Here is a 20,262-nt window from a genome sequence, read left to right as displayed (position 1 = left end):
GATTGTGTCTGAAAACAAAATTATTCCAACTTTATGGGCGACCATGTATATTATGTCCTAATGTAGGAAATCTATAACTCTTTGAACCTGCATTTCTAGTATCTGTCTTAGACATTTTTCTTGTGTTGTTCTATCCTACATTATACACAATAGAAGTGTAAACAATTATGACTATCAAAAAGACTGTCAAATTATTCCCATGGACCTACAGGATTGGATTCCCCAGTGTTACTCCAAACTTTAAGGGGTCATTGGCTGAAAAAAAGAAGAAAAAGATTTAGAACCTCTGGTATAGGTTAATGGCCATCAATAATGACACCAATGAGCCTAATCTGTCTACCAATTTCAGCAAAACCTTTTTTCTTACTTTTTGCAATAACATCCCAACAGATAAATACACTTTTTAAGGGTATTATTCAAAATAGTATTAACTAACTAATATTATAAACAATGAGGTAGCTGGAGTAAAACAAACTAACAACTTAAATATTAGGATTAGTTGTGATTCTGAGGTCACACATGTAAAGAGGAATGAATACAGCACATGACAGACAGGCCTTGTCTGCTCGTGCCTGTTGACACCTGGAGGTTGTGTCTGATGAGAGTGTTTTTTGTGATTGATGTTTGGAGGCGTGGCAGGGAAGCGAGGTAATTCGTTGCCACAAATCTTCCGAGGCTTCTTTTCCAGAGACAGGCTCCATTTTTACTAACAACTTGATAACCTCCTTTTCAATTTGTGTGTACTATCAGTCATCCGAGACAGCCAGGCTTTGACACTGAATTATTTGTAGGATTTGTGCTCTGCGGGGGCTGAGCGTCTGTCTGGGCACGAGGGTCAGAGTTTGTGTGGGCACTAGTGGTGTTAGAGAGCGAGATTGTCTCTTGTCTGGTTTTTGTTTTTTTGGTTTGTGAAAGAGATCTAAAACTAAGACGGGTAATTTAGAAGGCTGTCCCAGTATAAATATCACCCATGCAGGATTTTAACAACCACTAGCAGCATTTCAAAGTCTCTTTGAGCTAATTCATATCGGCACATTTGAAATAGTGCCCTCCCTGCTGCTTTACATGCATAACTTACCAATTTGTCATCTACTGCAGGGGATTTTTTTTAACAGCATGGGACAAGAGCACTCCCAAATTGTATCAAATTAAAATTCACCCCCTCACTTCAGCTAATTCACAGGATCACAATGTGTTAAATGTGTTAATGAGGAAATTCTCATCTTTTATCTGATGCCATCACATCAGCCGGAAATGTTAGCGCACAAATATGGTGTAATAAAAACACAAGTGCCACAAAAGTAAACAAGATACAAGCTTCAAAAGCCCCTGAAGACTGTTGACATTACACTGTGGCTACATTAAAGTCTTGTGTGTTTGTACAGGAGTCAGTGCCCCCACCTATTCCAGCACTGAACAATGAGAGGGGAGAAATTTTCTTGTCATCAGCTTCCTGAAAAGCTCATGCCCTCTATCCTTTTACTTCCGATCGTGACTCACCCACTTTACCATTCACCACTCCCACAAACCCCTGTACCATCTGAAAGCTTTAATTTAAAATGTCTTACAAGTATTTACATAATTACATGCTGGTGATTCACAGGTACTCCATTAAATCAACTTATTCATAGTTTAAACAGTTTTTTCTTCTGGTTCCATAGTTTCCTGTTGAGGTGAACAAGGTATCTTTGGACCGTCCAGGGTCCAGTGAACCAAGCAGATGAATATGGCAGCGTCCTTCCACATTCCACACCTCCAACAGTGCTATCAAGTCAGCTTCCAATTATGAAAAGGGAGCAGCCATTGACGCACACAGGGACACATAAATGTAAGTATTATTATGTGCAGATGGACAGAAATAACTGTTCTGTCCCTGATCATGAACTGCAAAACCTTTTTAAAAGGTACCCTTTTAAAAACAGCTAGACAGAGTTTTCACTGATAATGAAATGGCTTCAGTGGTGGAAGAAGTATTCAGATCCTTTACTTTTAAGTAACAGTACTAATGCCTCACTGCATAATTATTCCACTACATGTAAAAGTTCTGCATGAAAAACTTACTTAAGTAAAAGTACAAATGTATTAGCATCAAAATGTACTGAAAGTATCAAAAGTAAAAGCAGAATGGACCCACTCAGATTGTCCAAATATATTATTTTATTATTATTTTCGATTCATTTATGTAAGCTTTAATTTACTGTTGTAGGTAGGGGTAATGTTAACCACTTAATATACTTTAATGTGGTTTAATTGATAAAAATTCATAATATTTTAAATGTATTATGTTTTTTATGTTAAATCTGAACCTGAAACATAAATAAACTAACTAAAGCTAGCAGATAAATGTAATGGAGTAAAAAGCACAATATTTGCCTCAAAATGTAGTGAAGTAGAAGTATAAAGTTACATAAAATGGAAATACTCAAGTAAAGTATCTCAAAATCTTACTAAAGTACAGTACTTGAATAAATGTACGTAGTTACATTCCACCACTATACGGCTTACATAAGCAAATGAGACCATCTGTGAGAGGAATGGTTAATGTTGGTCCCTGGGTCTGATTCCCTGTAAGAATCAAGAGATTTTTCATTTGGGGATTTTATTTTTAACTTTGTTTTCTGTGGTAATAGGTGATACTGGGTCAGGATCAGCAAAGACAAAAAAAGACAAGAATTAACATTAGAACATAAAAACCGAAAAAGGACAGTGATAGAGTACAGGTGAATCATAGTGCGCCTTGGTCTGTCATTCACGTGAGAATTATGGATTTTGGAGCTGTGATTTTGATTTTAAATCGATCCTGAATTGGCCCTCTTCCTCCTAGATATGTACGACTCCAAAAAGCTTCTGTTCCTGGTGCTGGTAGTCGGATTTTGTTACCTTTTGACAGAACCAGGCTGTTTCCCCCGTTTCCAGTCTTTATGCTAAGCTACGCTAACTGGCATCTAACTCTCACAACTCACAACTACTTTAACTCTCAAAAAGCTTCTAGGCCTAACTGCGCAAATGTTTAACTATTGCTTTAAATGAATATGAAAAACAGAGGGCCCACATTATTTTTAAAAAGTTCAAACCTTCACTTCTGATACTGACCACACTAAAATAGTTGCAAATATTGAGCAAGTACCACCACCCTGTGTCACAATATAGCACTTCCTTTAAGGTAACTGCTTAGTTGAATATTTTTTGTACAGGAACCGAGTTACAACTCTAACTGAAATGTCAAGTTTAAGTACCAACGCAAGGAAAAATTCCATGTTCAGCTACATTCTGTAGCGAGGGCATCAAGTCCTCACAAAGGCAATAATGTCATGCTTCACTATAGTGAAAGCAATTCTACCTTTCAAACAGCACGTAGACCTGTTCTTTGTTTGGCTTAGGCCTCTGAGGCTTTAGAGGCTTTCCAGTCTGCTGAGATCCAGCAGAGAAAGAGCAGGTTGCCTTCTCGAGCTTGCCAGCACTGAAGGACTGAGGTGAGCGCTGCTCCGCTGCTCCGGGACTTCTGAGCAGACAGCATGAGATGCCACATTCAGACCCTAGACCCAGCATCACATCTAACACAGCCAGGGTGGGAGGGGCAGACGGATTGAAAGAGGGACAGAGTCCAGAGAGAGAGAGAGAGAGAGAGAGAGAGAGAGAGAGAGAGAGAGAGAGAGAGAGAGAGAGAGAGAGAGAGAGAGAGAGAGAGAGAGTGTGTGTGTGTGTTTGTGTGTGTGTGTGTGTGTGTGTGTGTGTGTCTAGGTGTGTGTTCACAGAGAAGTGAAACTGGAGCCACACGTACTCACAGAGTATCTGTTGAGACCATCTTTGAGTATTATTCTAAACTTTTGACGTTGATTGTTTCAGTGGTTTTGGACAGTCCGGTGAGAGACAGACAGACAGAGAGAGAGAGAGAGAGAGAGAGAGAGAGACAGAGAGAGAGAGAGAGAGAGAGAGAGGAGGGTGAAAATGTGGTTCCAATCACTCACAAAGATGCTTTTGTTCTGTAGCCGGGGCCCTCTCTCTCTCTCTCTCTCTCTCTCTCTCTCTCTCTCTCTCTCTCTCTCTCTGCCACACATGGAGTCGTGCAGTTTCATCCACTTTCTCATCAGATTCCCAAGAAGGGTTCTTGGGAAGAAAAAGCATACCTGAGAGAAACCAACAATTGGAGGCTTGTTGTTTCAAAACACATCCCATTATTTGTGCAAGTTGTGTATTTCTGATATTGCTCACGCTGCAATTTCCCATCACCTCAATATTATATATTAACCTATGTTATATAAATAGGAGAGCCGCCACAGCTTAATTTCAAAAAGTTTTTTTTTGTTATAAAAAATATTAGTTTGACTCTGAGCATGTGATTTGATTGATTACCGCTGAAGACAGAGTGATTTATTTATACAGATCAGAGGAGATGAATTGACGTTGTTTATACACAGTGCATTGAGGCAATTAGTGCTACAACAATTAGGTGTAATTAATAATCTAGTTAATAAATCAACTTCTTTTTATAATCAGTTTAATAATCAGTTAGTAATTTCAGCAATTTTTTAAAGTAAAAATGCCAAACATTGACTGTTTCTTGCTTCTGGAGCACATTTGTCTGATAAATAGATGAAGGTATCACAGGCTCCAAGAAATTGGCATTTTCAAGACATTTTAAGACTAAAGAATCAACCCTAATGTTCAGTTTGGGGCCCAGGAGATCCTGGGTCCTGTTGAAAAGCTCTTTAAACATATTCATCACATTGATATTTCATAACTTTGAACATATGAAACATTACTTGGGTCAGCTAGACCCCAGAGAAGTGTCACAGCACAAAACCTTTGTAACTTTTGAAACAACACTGCTCATGCATAGCCTTTATAACATTTAAGCTCACAATATGTCATTTTCTAGGGGCCTCTTAATCAAAACAATGAAAGGGCAAGGTTTGGTGACGTCTTCCTCTCCTAAACAAACAGAAATGATGATTAAAACCAGTAAAAACACTGGCTAAAGCAGTTTCAAATAAAAAAATCAATGTTTCTCCGATGTTGTTCTTTGGACAAAGATCGTCCTGAGAGCTGAGGAGCTGCTAGTGTTTGCTTCACTGGTAACTTAAGATCCCAACATCCGATGAATAAGATTCTTTATCTAAATTAAAAAATAAAATAAATAATTAAAACTAAAAAAGGATTGCACCAATGTGCCTTAAAAGTGGATAAAAAGCCAATCTATAAAAGCTTCTGTGTGTGACGCCATTGACAAGCAGCCAAATGAAATGCACCATTAGCTGGATTATAATTATAATTTCTTATGAAAAATTATAATTTAGGTTAATATAACAGGGATTTAGTCATTTTCCCATGTTTTAATGCAGAAAAGTTACAAATTCCACGCTTAAATGAAGAAATGTTTCCTTAGTTGATGTAATATCAATGCTTTGTAGTAGTTTCAGTGTGTCACCTTCATCAAATGTTAGGCTAATTTATGCCAAAAACAAGGGTTACTACTTCAAAACGCATCCACATACAATATGTAATTAAAAGGTCAAGATAGCAGTTGTTAAAAATATTCGTGCACATACAGCAGAAATAAGGATGTCCAGTTTTAACCAAACACAGGGTTGCAATTGCACACATTTGGAATGTTATCAGTGCATCGAATAAATTTAAAAAGTACACAAGTAGAACAACAGAAAGAGAGTCTCAGCTCATTAAACATAATAAGCAGTTCCATGTGGATGCATGTGGCAGCAGATACACATTATTGTGTTGTTTTTGAGTGAGTTAATATACTGTTTGGAGGACAGCCCATTCATTCAGCCACAGACACGGAGGGGAAGTAGAGCGAGGGAGGATGACAGAGCGAGTGAACGGGGGGAGACAGAGAGAGATGTTAGCATGGCTCTCAGTAAATTTATTTTGTGACTCACAGGGTCTGCCTGGACCTCAGTGCTCTCCATGCTGCTGGAACTTGCAGCCTTCCACACCCAATCACACACACACACACACACACACACACATGCATATTGATTTACCAATGTAAATGCATGCATGTGCACAGATACACAGATGCATAAATAAGTATACAAATCCAGGTTTGCAAAGTTCCAATACACACACTCGTGCACACACCTACCACTCACTGGTCCAGATGAGCATTAAGAAATATATTCAGCGCTTTATGCCAAACACTGCTGTGCCACGCCAAGAATAACCTCTTTGTGTGTTGCTCTGCACCTTGGCTCACCTTGTGCAAGTATATAGTGCTAAGTTTCTGCTTAGTATTCGTTATGTGTGCGTGCCAGTGAGCGTGTTTCTGTATGCGTGTGCCTGTGTGCATGTGTGTCTGTAATAGGCTTAAGATGGGGTCTCTCCCAAAACCAAATGTCACAGGGATTTAAGCGTCAAGAGTGAGTTTCCTCCCAGCTGACTAACAGAGAAGTTCACTAAAAGCACAAGATTAAACAAAGTTTCAACTTTCCAAAAAACATTCAGCCAGTTTCCATTTTTTCTCCCTGTGGCAACACATCCACCATGCAGCGCACAGGTTTAAAGATAAGCTGTAGGGCATGCGCCAAACCTGCGAGGGAGAGAGAGACACAGGTAAGGAAGAGAAGGGAAAGTGGAGCAGGTGAGGGAAAAGAAAAGTACAGACACAGGTCACAAAAAGTAGTTTCTTCCATATTAAGCATCTAGTCTGTAATCTCTTAAGACATCAGCCACCTGCATTCATGTCATTCACTCCATCACACACACTACAGGTAGTGCAAAACAGTGTCTGTTCTGCACTCTCTGGCCCACCCTGTTGGTTGGAGCATGTCAGTGGACCACAGTGATGTTTGTTGCTGGGTTTGTGTTTATGAGATGCTGCTTGTGTTGTCCGGTTTGTTTACTCCTCCTGGTGGCCACTCTCTGTATCACAACACATGCTGACCTCACTGAAGGCCTCACTGACTGACACAGGCTGAACTTGTAACTCAAGGACATATTGAGCAGCAGTTTGTCTAATGAGGTTTAATTAACTACTATACTGTGAAGGCACATTAGGAATGATTTGATACATTTTTAAAAGCTTTACATGTTTGTGTAAAGGGTGCATGTTTTTCTATGTGAAGACTGGACTAAAAGAAATGCAGTTCCCTTATATGATAGTAATTAAAATAGCAAATGATCAGATACAACTGTCATCAAGACAGCTGCATTTAGAACGAACCTTCCAGCACACAGATTGAGACAGTGCTTGTTAAAACAGATGACACATTTTATGATGAAACTCACCATAATGAGTTTTTACAAGAAAGAGAGATTTTCAGCACATAATAAATGACCAGTTTATTGTTTATGACTTGCAAAAAGTTAATTTGTAAAAAAAAACAATTCTCAATTAAAAGGGTAGTATCAAATGTGTTACAGGTAAACATGGTTTTAATATTTGATGCAGCATTTGGGTGATTTTATAAAAGTTGTACCTGTACAGTATGACTTAACAGGACGTTAGGAGGACCTTTTTAGTTTACAGCAGTTGCCTTGATCCTTTATTCTTAATAAAAGTGGTTAAAGACCGCATGAGTCTTTAAGAGCTTTTCTATGATTTTCTGTCACTGCGTGTTCAGTCGGTGTTTGTGTGTGATATGTGGTCTCATCCTACTTCAGGGCATAGTAATTATTTTTACAGTAACATAAACAGAAGGTAGATGTGGTGACTAATTTCAAGGATCTTCTTTATTAACCTTCTAGCCTTATGACCCTTAAAACTAAACATTGGCCCAATCCCACAGTCACTCCTAAGGCCCTAAAACCTCACAGACTTAACTAGTGTCTGAGAGGCTGCAAGGGCTCAAAGTGGTATAAACAGGAATGTGCGGTATCATATTTCAGAATAAAAATCAGATTTTTTTTTATTTTCCATATGTACACAGGACTTTGACTTAGTGATACAGCACAGTGAAGTTTAGAGAAAGTAAACCCTATAAAATCTGAACCATGAAATAATTGCCAGAAAATTCTAATTTTTTAAAAACTGTTTATTGAGTGTTTATTGAACCTGCTGACAAATAATAAAAAACAATCAAAAATTCAATATCAATTTGCATATGTGAATTGTAATTTGTATCATATTTGATACATCAGGTCTTTTTGTGCAATTTGTTGCTCACAGTTTGTTTTTCTTGAACTAACAAAAACAAATAAAACCTAACATTTTTATCTGATTAAGACTTATTTTCCTTTTAACATTTTCCTCAAACATGCAAAAAAGTTTTCATGCAGCAACGACTGATCCGCCAGTGGAACCTGCGTATCATTTTGTGCTACATCTGGTATTTTTGTGTAATTTGTTGCTCAGTTATTTTTTATCTTCAATACATGTATACATCAGGTTTTTCAGGAAAAAAAATATCACACTGATGATGTGGAAGTCTCAAAAACTTGTGTATCAAATATGATACACTTGGCTTTAAATATAAGAATCATACTGTTCAGTTAAGAATGATTAAAATGCTACAATTCTATTCATAATGTGCAAGCTAAGAATAATACATATGCTGTATAATGTGGCAAATACATATATGTATTAGTATCAACCAAAGTCTGCAGAACTACATACTTGTGGTAAAGTGTCAAATTGTCTGTGAGAGAGCCCTCAAGCACCTGAGATCTGACAGTGGGACATCCCTAAGCCCTCATGGACTTTGCAGGAACTCACCTCAAAGTCCTTGAGCCTGTGAGTGTAAAGATCGGGAATGGGCCACTGTCTGTTGTCGTTATAACTTCATGTGTAGTAGTTGTGATCAGTTGAGTATTTTTCCTTGCAGGCTGAGAGATTTCAAAATCTGTATGAGGTCTGAAAAGGGCCAAATTTCCATGCCTTCAAAAACCAACTCAAAACCCACCTTTTCAAAATAGCTTACAATACCTTAACTCATAATCTCTCATCTCTGTTTAGTTGTTTTCTTCTGTATTTTGTGGTTGTGTGTGTCTAATTTCCTGTCATGTAAAGCGACTTTGAGTGCCTTTAAAAGCGCTATAAAAATTTAATGTATTATTATTATTATTATTATTAAATTAACCAGCAATCCATAAGAGAAACAAAGATAAGAGCGAAGTCAGTGAAATAAATAGCAGAAATATATTTTTCATGCCTTCCCATTCAATTCATCATCTTGTGTCTCTAGAAATTTACCTTGTGAGTATTTTTTGGGGTTCTACAAGTTGGGAACAACTGCTAGGTTTTATACTTGTGGAGAAGAAACAACAAGGGCACAGCGCAGGACAGTGTAATAAGTATTTTATTGCATTTTATAATGCCATTGTCAATAATTAGTACAGATTACATGCAACTAGACCTACTGTACAGTTTTTTTATTGTCTGCATGGACAGACACAAGAAGATTCAGGTTACAAATACACAGATATATGTGTGTGTGTTTTTATACAGCATGAAGGAAAGGGCAGTGACTGGCATTACATGGCTACCCGGGGTGGAGGGTCAGAGGGCTGGGCTCCACTGTCTGTCTAAAGCCACCGCCCAGTCCCTGTCCCCGCCTCTTCCTCGGGCCACACTTTCAAATAACAAGAAACAGAACAAAAAACCAAAGGATAAAGAGAGGTAAACAGGTAAACTGAAACTAAGAAACAATACAGAGAGTCACTGCTGAAAATGTACACACATTCCTTAGGTTTAACCAGAGGAGAGCTGAAGTGGTAGTTCCATCGGATTCTGGCTGTCTACTTGATAATACCGTCAGGCAATGCTCCACTTTGAGAGTCCCTTCCCCCTCACGTGACACCTCAGAACTGTCCAATCACAAGTCAGGATTTGGGCTCCCTGTGTCCTTTGAGTCCAGCCAATAGGATGCAGGCTGGTCCTGCAACACCATTACATGGATGTACGGGATAAACAGCTATCAGTAAAGGTGATCAGTGAAGTGGATGAAGAGTTTTGGAAGTAGCTTGGTTTTTGTTTGGTTAAGGTTGTGGCATTGGTTTGGTTACAGTTTGGTTACAGTTCAGGAGTTTGGACTAAGCAAATGGTTGCTTTCAATGCCTTTGGTAGTCAGAGGATGAGCTGCATCTCTGAGAGCCATTCCACATTTTGGTATTGAGACTATGCGAGAGGAGGAGGATCAAAAATGCAACACTGTCGGGCTTTGATCTGCCTCTGTGGGACTGGGAGATGAGGTTTGTGACTGGTCACCACCAGCCAGGTGTGCGACTCAGTGACAGCCCCATGGCGCCTGCAGATGATTGACAGCTCTGCGGGTCGGAGTTCAGCACAGGAATGACAGGGGTCAGGGGTCAGAGGGAGGGGTCACAGGGAGCTGGGACACATATTGGCACCTGAGAGGACCAACAGCAATATCTTTCTAGAGCTCCGTGTTTTTTTTCTGTTTTTTTTTTAAAGCAAGAGAGGGGCTACATATTCTTACATTTTTTCCTCTTTCTCTTTTTCTTTTCAGATGTTTTGGTCCTGTCTTTAAGAAAAAGTCCTTCTGAGGTATCAATACATAATGAAGTAACTTTTTAGTTTGTTTTCCATTTGTTTTTTTCTTTCCTTAAAAATGCATAAATGCAGTACAGAGACAAAAAAGTATCAAAATAGACCTAGCTAAGATAAATATACAAACAGGTGTTACCTAAACCACTGATCTAACTTTTATTCTTTTAATTTTTTTTAGAGATAATACACTTAAAAAATCAGCGTCCCAGACGTTTTATGAAGAACTGAAAAAATGGAAACAAACAAAAACAAAACTAATAAACCGAGATACCTGCAGCACTTAATATGATAAATACATATACTTCAGCATTAGCAGTACAGTATAGGAATCAGAGCTGAAAGCTTTACAATAGCTAAACAGGTGCAGAAACAAAACAGAAGAGAAAATCAAAGGACAAAATGGGAAAGAATGCCCTGGAGAGATAAGTCAAGCATTAATATACAAGAATACATCATGTTATGCCAAGCTGGAGAAAGAACAGAAGTGTTACATGGCGACCTGTGAACAATCTACATCTTTATAAAACAGCTTTGTTTACAGGTGTACCTTAAAGCACAAGTCAGAGATCACCTATGTACTGTATGCAGCAGTTCCTCTTGGTTTGGATATTACTAGTAGTAGTGATGAGTTTCATTAAGTGTGTGTTAGTCCTCTCAACGTCTCTGCGAGTGTTTGGGCGGAGCAGGTGCTGCTGTGTTGTGGGTCTTTGGATATCTGGATGGTCAGAGCCTCTGTTGCACTAACCCATAGCCCTGCTTCTATCATACCCCTGTGTGTGTGTGTTTGTGTATGTGTGTGTGTGAGTGTGTGGCACTAGTATATTCTGCCCTTCATTACCCCAAACAACCAGCTCCATGCAACGCCACGCAGCCACAAACCAGCCACGACCAGTTTCTGACAGCTGAGATGGTGAATATGCACACATACAGTCAGAGGCTGTTCACATAGCTCAGTGCTAACCGGGTGCAGGAATATGGTCCGCTTTTTACGCAGCTGATAGAAAACGTTTCATATATAGCGAGCACTTCACAACACACTTTGAGACGTAGAGAGTGCTTTAGATGTGGTTTAAGGAGAGGTAGTCATTTTTAATTCCATGGAAAAGTGAAACGTCTCTATGTTTTTGGGCTCGAGCAGATGTGTCAGGGAGTCCGGATCGCCAAATAACTTCTTTTTTTTTGTCATTCATACAGTAAGTGTAACAACAATTTGGCATTACTTATTATCATCGAGGAAGATGGAGAAAAAAAAATATTTAAGAGAGTTCGGTCTCCCATTGGCTATGTGTTGAACCGTTTTGAAAAGGAGGTAGTGTTATTTTTGGTTTTTATCTCGTTTCAAGATGTCTGTCTGCCACTTTGTACTTTGTTAGAAATCAGTCTCTAATGTGACAGGAAACAGTCCTGTTTGAACACAAAGTCATCAGAAAGATTCTTTCATTAAATAAGAAAAATTGTCTGAAGTGCAAGAGATAAGTTTGACAAAAAAAGTATGAAAATATGAACCCAACTTTCAATTACATGATGTCCCTTGGTTGTTTTCCTCTTACATTGGTATATTTTCTTTTATTCTTTTTAGTTGTTCCCTCTTTATTGTATTATATGTTTTTGGAATAACTCCTCCCTGTCCAAAGATGTGACTTTTGTAACCACATTACAGTACACTTCCTCTTCCTGCAGATACTACGTACAGATCAAGAGGGTTTGTTTGTTCCCTAGGTTTAAAAACTCCAAATATTTGTTACGACAGCACCAGAAAAAGTGTTCAAATGCCTCACAAGTGCCTCTTTTTTCAGCCTGCTCATACAGCAGTAGGGCCAGTCCTAGGATTGTGTTTGGAACACAGTTTAGCCTGAGCGTGGGAGAGACAGGGTTTCACCTCTAAGTGCTTTTTTTCTCTTTCTTTTTGTTGTTTCAGAGGAACTGTGCGAGGTTTGTTAATACTAGTTTTTGGCCTCATACCTAATGTGAGTCATTCGTAACCGCTTATCATGTAAAAGCTTTGATGTCTCCAAATTCTAGTTTGCTTCACACACTTTGGTTTTCGGAATGGTCAGCACTGTAAATCATGTATAATTTCAACACAATAGTTATATGAATACAATAATAACAATTCAAACTCCTGGTTTGTTGTCTTTTGGCCAATTCTTTAAGAAGAAGGAAAAAAAGAGAAACTCAAATAGGGCAAAAATAAACTACAGGGTTTTTGGTTTTCTACATATTTCTTTGGTTACCTGTAACAAAAATAAAATGGGAATAAGCAGATAATAGATTAAAATAAATGTTAAATTTGGTATGGCACTGTAGAGAAAAGTAATGCTTTTATGCTCACAGGAAAACAAATAAAAATAAATCTCACGTGCTATTCCTTTAACACAAACTCACACAGTGAATTGCAGATAGCTTCTACACAGTAACTATTACAACCATAGAGCTTTGAAGCTGAGCAGAGTTGCCACATTTGGTGTCCCACGGAAAGAATTCCCCCTTATTTGTTTATCAATTTGGACACAGTTCCAGGCAGAACCTTTGTGGGATGAGGTATTCTCTGACTGCAGTAATAATATATATATTTTTAAAGCATTACTGATATTTCTCAACTAAATACACAACCAAAAACAAGTGAATGAGAGAGAATTAAAAAAAAAGATTCAGCTGTTAAATAATCTGTCTGGATAATGGCAACTTTAAGTGCTATTTCCAAATTTCTTGCCTGCTACAATTGGGACAGAAAGGGAGAGGGGGAGGAGTGGGGGTCGTGTATCACAAGTTGGGACAATACTGCGCTTTCTCTTTTTTTTTTTTTTTTTTGCCAATACTCATTTGGAATGATGTGAACAGCCAGAGTAAATCAAACAATTTACAATACAAAAACAAAAACAGCATCCTTAGAAAAGGTACGTCGAAACAGAACCACCGTGGAAATATTGATCCTCAAAAATAAACAATGATAATAACATCAAATAAAAAAAGGAAATGACAAAAGCTACCACACGTTTTTTTTCTTGTTATATTCCATAATCATGAACAGTTTTCTTTTTTTAGTCAATATTTCTGTAGACGCTTCCTCCCTCGTTTCTCTTTGCTTCCCCTCTTTTCTTCTCATTCTCAAAGTGTTCCAAGCTCGTCGCTCCGCCCGCAGACGGAGGAGAGGAGAAGGACAGCACCGAATGGTCCTATTCCTGCAGTCTTTTCGGGTGGGGTGGGGGGTGGGGGGCGATGGGAAGGGATGGAGGTGGGGGGTAGGAAAATGTCTTTTTTTTCTCACTTAAGAAGCAAAGAGTTTAAAAGATGTCAGTCACTAAGTGTCTGGCTGGGGGCAGAAGTTTGGACAGGGACCAGGGCCACAGCCTCGCCGTGGGCTCACACACGGATGTGGAGACAGGAGCCCGCTCTGCAGAAGTGTTGGAGCACTGCTGGAGGTAATCTTTGAAAAAGCCCTCTTCCTTACTTCCCATCTTGAAGCCTGACAGTTTCATTTCAATCAAATCAAAGAAAATAAAAAAGCAAGTGATTGACTCAAAGAGGGGCAGAAAGGAGAGGTTTACTGCACAGCCCCTGGTGACTGCTCCAAATCTATATACACATGATCCTGTGTGTGTGTCTTTCTCTTTCACACACACCTGTGTGTCTTCTCAGCTGACGTGGAGATAAAACGGCCTGCTAGGCAGCCCGAGACGACAGCGAGGAGGGCATATGCAGAGTGGTCGGGCAAAGGAGGAGAGTGTGTGTCCAAACCTCTAAGGGTCTCTACACAGAGGCTGATTTGACCAGGGAGGATGGGGACACATGGTTTGACAAGTGAATGAGTGTGTGTGCGTGTTTTGTGTGTGTGTATGCATTGAGTGGTGTTACACCTCTGAGCCAAGTGTTGGAAAAGAAACACATGGAGGTAAAGCAGTGCTCCACAGTCTTGTTTTTGCGTCTGAAAGAAACGAAGGTCTTCTAACCCTGTTTGGAGTTTCTCAATGTTGTCCTTGGTTGCTTGCATTTTCTTAAAAACAAAAAAAAACATTCTCTTTTTTTCTCTCTTTTCTCTTAAGTGTACTGTAGCTATCTTTTCCTCTTCACGCTGACGAGAGGGCTCAGGGATTGATCTCGCGATGTCTCGTCCCTCTGGTCCATCGGGGATCCGTCTTACTCCAGCTCCTCGGTGGGAAGATCCTCCTCCAGGTCGCGCTCGTCGCTCGGCAATGGCAGGCTGTGTGTGACGCCGGCCAGGAGGGATACTGACCGACTGTCCTCCTCCACCTCAGTGGGCTCCTCCTTCACATGCACCTGGTGGCTGGAGGAGAGGACGAAGCAGCTGTTAGCGGGACGAGGGATAGAGTTTTAAAAGTAGATGTCAAAAGCAGAATTTTTCCAGTAAACATTTTCATTGTCATGTACTAATACCACATTGTGAAGATACTTTACTACAAGTAAAAGTCCTGTAAAACTTTACCTAAATATCTAAATATTATCAGCTAAATATACTTAATGTACTTAAAGTAATCATTGTGCAGTAAAATTCCTTCCTTGTCAGTGTTTTAGTTTAGTTTAGTTCAGTTGAAGCAACTAAAGCACAAATAAAATGTGTGTTTGTCCATGTGTACCTGTACTGTTGAGGGCTGAGCGTGGGGCTGCAGCTGCCGTTGCTGTTGACCTGCTCCACAGTGGAGCTGACATCATCGTGGCCCACATGCAGCATGTTGAGGCTGGCCGCAGACGGGGTCACCAGGGAAGGGCTGTTCAGCAGGGACAGACTGCTCTCTGCCAGAGCCGCCTACACACACACACACACACACACAAACACATAAATTGTTCAGTCACTTTAAAAACAAGCTGGGTTGCATTAAAGTTTTTTATTTTTTCTATAAAAAAAAGGCAAAATATGCATGTGATGTAAAAAAAATGACCAGGTATATCGGTACAAGTTTTAGTTAGTTAAGAGGAAGAAAACACACAATGTACAATGTAATCTTTAAACACTGAAAAAACACCGCACATAATAAAGCCAATTAAAATAGGTAATAACCCTTTTTTTAAAATAACCAAATCATATTTTCAATGCTGCTGAATTGTTTGGCAAGTTGCACCACATTATGAATACTCGATAACATTCAATAACATTTATTGAAAACAATATTCTTTAATAAAATAAATCTTTAGGAAACGTGTCCGACTATTACAACCGCATTTTAATTTGATGAACGAAATCGAAGCCACTTGTTAACAAATATGTCAGTAAAAATGATGCCAATATTTAAATTAAATGTATGCATTAATAAAAATGAAAATAATTTGAATAATACCATTAACCCAGTAGTATTTCTGGTGCTGACTAGTGAGTGTAGCAATGTTTTATCGACTAGTAGACTAATCTACTACATCCCTGGTTGAAACATCAAACAAACTTACTGCTTGGCTTCAATAAATTAAAACGGTAATGCTAAAATAATGTTTATAAGTTGCAACATCACTATATGTTAATATAGTCTATATGTTAATATAGTGGTATAATAAATGGTCACAGCCACAATGACGATGTTTTCTGTAGGCACTGCTGAGAGCTCCTCCATATGGAGCACATTTTAATCCACTAACTTGCAAGTGAACTTGACAAACCACTAGGGGGCACTTATATACAGTGCCTTTTCCCATCATGGCTTGTGCTTGTACATTTAAGTCCCTGTCACAAGTGTGTGTGTTCACGAGAAAGTCTCAACAGCAGAGTTGAGTGAGACGGAGCCACAACTCAAACGCACGCACGAAAATGGAGAAAACATCAACGTCCGCAGAAGACAAAACAAGTGAACCAACGGGGGCAGCTTCTGTCACGGCTCACATCCAGCTGTTTGTAGATGAGACAGGTTGGACACTAACTGAGAGACTCAGCCCACCTCCCCTCTCACACAGTAGGAAAAAAAAAGACAAAAGGAGGGGAATTCTCACTGGCTCAGAGATGGATTTTCTGGGACAGGCGATAATTTTATGCGGTAACCTTAATTGACAACTACTTGATGCTATAAATCATCTCAGTGGCAAAACTGCATGTGTGTGTGGGTTCGGTGTGTATGTCCATGTAGGAGTGAAGAGATGGGTCTAGTGTGTGTTTATGTGTGTGTGAGTGCAGAGGTGGGGGTGGCACATGTGTGAGAAAGTGAGGTGGGAGGTGAGAGTGTGTGTTGGTGTGGGGGGAGGAGGAGGAGGAGGGAGGTGGTGTGAACGTCGTTAGGGAATCTGCTAATTATAAGAGGGAATTGATATTAGTGCCCTTGATTGCGATTGGCTGCTGTGTATGAGTGTGTGTGTGTGTGTGTGTGTGTGTGTGTGTGTGACTGTTAGAGAGATAGCGAGAAATGGGGGGAGGAGAGGGCATTCCTTACCTGGTAGCTGGCGTTTAGGGATCCAAAGCCCAGGCCTGAAATCATGTTTTTCACCAGAGTGGGACTTCTGCACACGCACACACACGAGAGAGAGAAAGAGAGAGAGAGAGAGAGAGAGAGAGAGAGAGAGGGAGAGGGGTGAGAATCACAGATTGAGCACACATGTGACAAGATATCACCTCCGCCAAGGCAAAGCACTGACAGATCACACAAATATGTTTGTTACAAGTAGAAACATACACAGACTGTAAACAGATGCTAAAACACACACATATGAAAGTGTCTAATATCTGGCGTGCAGGTGTGCGTGTGTGTGTGTAATTATCCCTGGTTACTCTGGCGGTTGGAGAGAACATCTGTTTACATACGCTAACAAGGTTTTTTTCCTCTCCTGCATCTCACACAGCTGCTTACTAATGGTGTCAACAAACAGGGAAAAACACACACACACACACATACAGTACAGTGTATTTACGATAAGCCGCCAGAGCCCTTTTTATTTTTTTTAAATTCGATTGCTGAGTTGGCCTCTTGGTTATAATAGAGGGTCCATTTAGGCAATCATAGTGCCAGCACCCATAAGCTCACACTCACATCAACCTCAGCTGTGCACCAAGAAAACAAACGTGTGTGTGTGTGTGTGCGCGTGTGCGTGCACTTACCCGGTCATCTTTGGTGGTCTCCTCTTTTGGTATTCAACTTCATCCACAGTCCACACGGCCCCCTTCACGTTCTCAACGCGAACAAAACACTTGTGCAGACTTAGGTTGTGGCGCACAGCATTCTGGAGAGAGAAAGAAAAGAGGAAGAGTTTTAATATGACTGAGGATGAAGTTAACCAGTCCTTTAAATGTAGGGCTGTAGTGAAAGTTTGTTAACATAAGAAGCCTCTTTTGGGGTTTTTAAACTAAGCTTTGAATGATGGTTTTCATATTTATGATGTCATCATCTTAGAAAAAAAAATCCTTGAACAAAATCCTCAATTTGAGGATAAACGCCAACAAATATGGGTTGAATCAGAATACTTCATCCGATAGAATCACTTGGAAATGATTACATCTATTATTTTTTAATAAATTTAGACTTTTGGACTTTACAACACCATGGTTTTATTAGAAATGTTTGGATTACAGAATACGGAAACAATCCTTTGCAGCCACCCCTGGAATCTAATTCTACAAACAGTTTAATACAAATAATATTAGTGTAGCCTAATCTTTGTGTGCAACTGTGCAGAAATACCAGGTTTAAATAGAATGAATGGACATGCTGCACAGCATTGAAATTAATGACTTAGAGGTTGAATGTCAACATTGTGAATGAAGCTACAAACTATTTGGCACAGCCCTTTTAACATGGACATTTCATTTTTAGTTATTATCTAATATTTAATTTGATTTATTATTCGCATTGTATTTTATTTTATATAGATAAGCCAGGAAATTTTGGAAATTTTGCCTTATTTCTTTTTTTTCTAAAGGACTGGAGACTGTGGCTTGTAGAGGAGAAAAGCACCTGAAAACATGTAAGGAATGCTTAAATGATTGTAAAAGGCATTCTGACCTGTGTCTGAAAAGTGACACACAGTTTACCCACTCACATTCTCTGGTGTCTCCTATTTATTTCAGAAATTCCCCGTCTTAAACAGTCTGAGCTACGCGCCTTAAATTGCCATGATATTCCATGACTTCTAGAATATTCCGGCGGGAAACATGTCCTTGAAGAGAAACTCAACACCAGCTGAAATTGTTATTTTTGTTCATTTACTTGAAGTCATCACTTGGCTGGAGGTAAGAACACTCACTCAGGGTGTGTTCAGGACAAACAATGCTTTCCAGGTTAAGTTACCTTTTAAGTAGTTTGACCTGAGGATCCTTTTTAATACACACACGCAGGCACACACACACTGTATCCCCATGTACAGTGCTAATACAGGCTTGCTGTTCTCTGGTAGCGTTATTTTATCTCAGAATTTTTCTAATCAGTCACCATCAGCACACACACAGAAACACACATCCACAGGCACTCAGACAGGCACGCAGGCGGGCACACCGCTATCTTCGTCTCACCCCCCCAGGGACAGGCCTCCCTTTTCATCTGCTATTTGTAGTTTGTTCATGCCCAATTTCATTACCAATTTTAATTCGTCTATAATTAAATCCTGCATATTCTCTCTGACACGTTGTTCTAAGCCGAGAGGGAGGGACAGGCCAGGCATGCATCACTCCTCGCCGTAATTACACACGCAGATACACACGCACACACACACACACATACAAACACACACACGTAATTACACAAGCCATAATCAGCGGAGGAACCCTTTCTCCCCCGCATCCCCTCAACCCCCGAGCCGTGATGCTAAGTTTTGTAAATGAGTCTGACCCCAATCTGCGCCTGCCACCCTGACAGTGCAAACACACACACTCACACACACACACACACACACACACACACACACACACACACACACACACACACACACACACACACACACACACACACACACACACACACACACACACACACACACACACACACACACACACACACACACACACACACACACACACACACACACACACACACACCAGACACCAGCGCTTTTGCAGTGTTATTTGCATTCGTCTCCGTGATGAAAGCCTAATTCTTCCAGTTAAAACATTAGCAGTCATTTACAGTGGGTCACAGCACATGTGCCACTCATCTCCACTCCCTCCGGCTGAGAGAGGAGGGGGCGCAACTGGAGGCACATTTTTTTTGGGAAGAAAGATTGAATTGTGCACCACAAAAAAAAAATCAAGAGACTAAATTTATTTCAGGTTGTCAGGTGTTACTAGAAACATGAATGTCTTTATATTGTAAATGATTGAGCATTGTGATCAGCTCGGTTTTATTTCTGCTAAAGCCTGATGCATAATGGGACAGGCTTCTCACATATCACCATTAATAGGAATATACGTGAGCATGGAAGATTATGAATAAAAGAATGAATAAACAAGCATTTCATTAATGTTACTTTGCAATTTAGATTAGAGTTAAAGAGTGTGGATAAAGTATTCAGATAAGCAAGTTAAGTCCTGCATTAAAAAATCTGACTTAAATATAACTATGTATATATGATACAGTTATGATTTGATATGTTCCAATACACTGCAATACTTTAAGCAATATATGGATTTTTTAAATTCTAATTTTAAGATAACTGTCATGGTATAAATAAACACCACCATATGCATAAAATCTGAGTAATCAGAACACTGGGATCTATTACTATTATTACTATTTTTTGCAAACTGTCTGCTAAGAATCTTTGCACGTTAAGTATTAATCAAAGAATGATGATGGGGTTTCTTTTAAATCTATACAATATCACAAAATATCATGTCTTGATACTGAAGTGTATCAACATTTTCTTACTCCCCGACC

General features: G+C 39.5%; 1 protein-coding gene across 2 annotated transcripts in view; it reads right to left on the bottom strand.

Annotated features, from left to right (window-relative positions):
- Nucleotides 1-9,236: 9,236 nt before the first annotated feature.
- The window catches only part of foxp4 (forkhead box P4), a 244,184-nt gene continuing 233,158 nt past the window's right edge, over nt 9,237-20,262 (bottom strand). Inside the window, exons 17-20 of one of the 2 annotated variants that reach the window (XM_059328894.1) lie at nt 17,496-17,617; nt 16,834-16,900; nt 15,061-15,230; nt 9,237-14,771 (exon numbers count right to left, since the gene is read on the bottom strand). In XM_059328894.1, coding sequence (XP_059184877.1) covers nt 14,603-14,771; nt 15,061-15,230; nt 16,834-16,900; nt 17,496-17,617 — 528 coding nt within the window. In that variant the 3' untranslated portion in view covers nt 9,237-14,602. The remainder of the gene's footprint in view (nt 14,772-15,060; nt 15,231-16,833; nt 16,901-17,495; nt 17,618-20,262) is intronic. The other variant, XM_059328895.1, reaches the window with a different exon arrangement.

The sequence above is a fragment of the Centropristis striata genome, chromosome 3, assembly GCF_030273125.1.
Source record: "Centropristis striata isolate RG_2023a ecotype Rhode Island chromosome 3, C.striata_1.0, whole genome shotgun sequence".
Lineage (NCBI taxonomy): Eukaryota > Metazoa > Chordata > Actinopteri > Perciformes > Serranidae > Centropristis > Centropristis striata.
The sequence above is the reverse complement of the archived record's forward strand: the minus strand, read 5'-3'. Positions and strand labels throughout refer to the sequence as shown.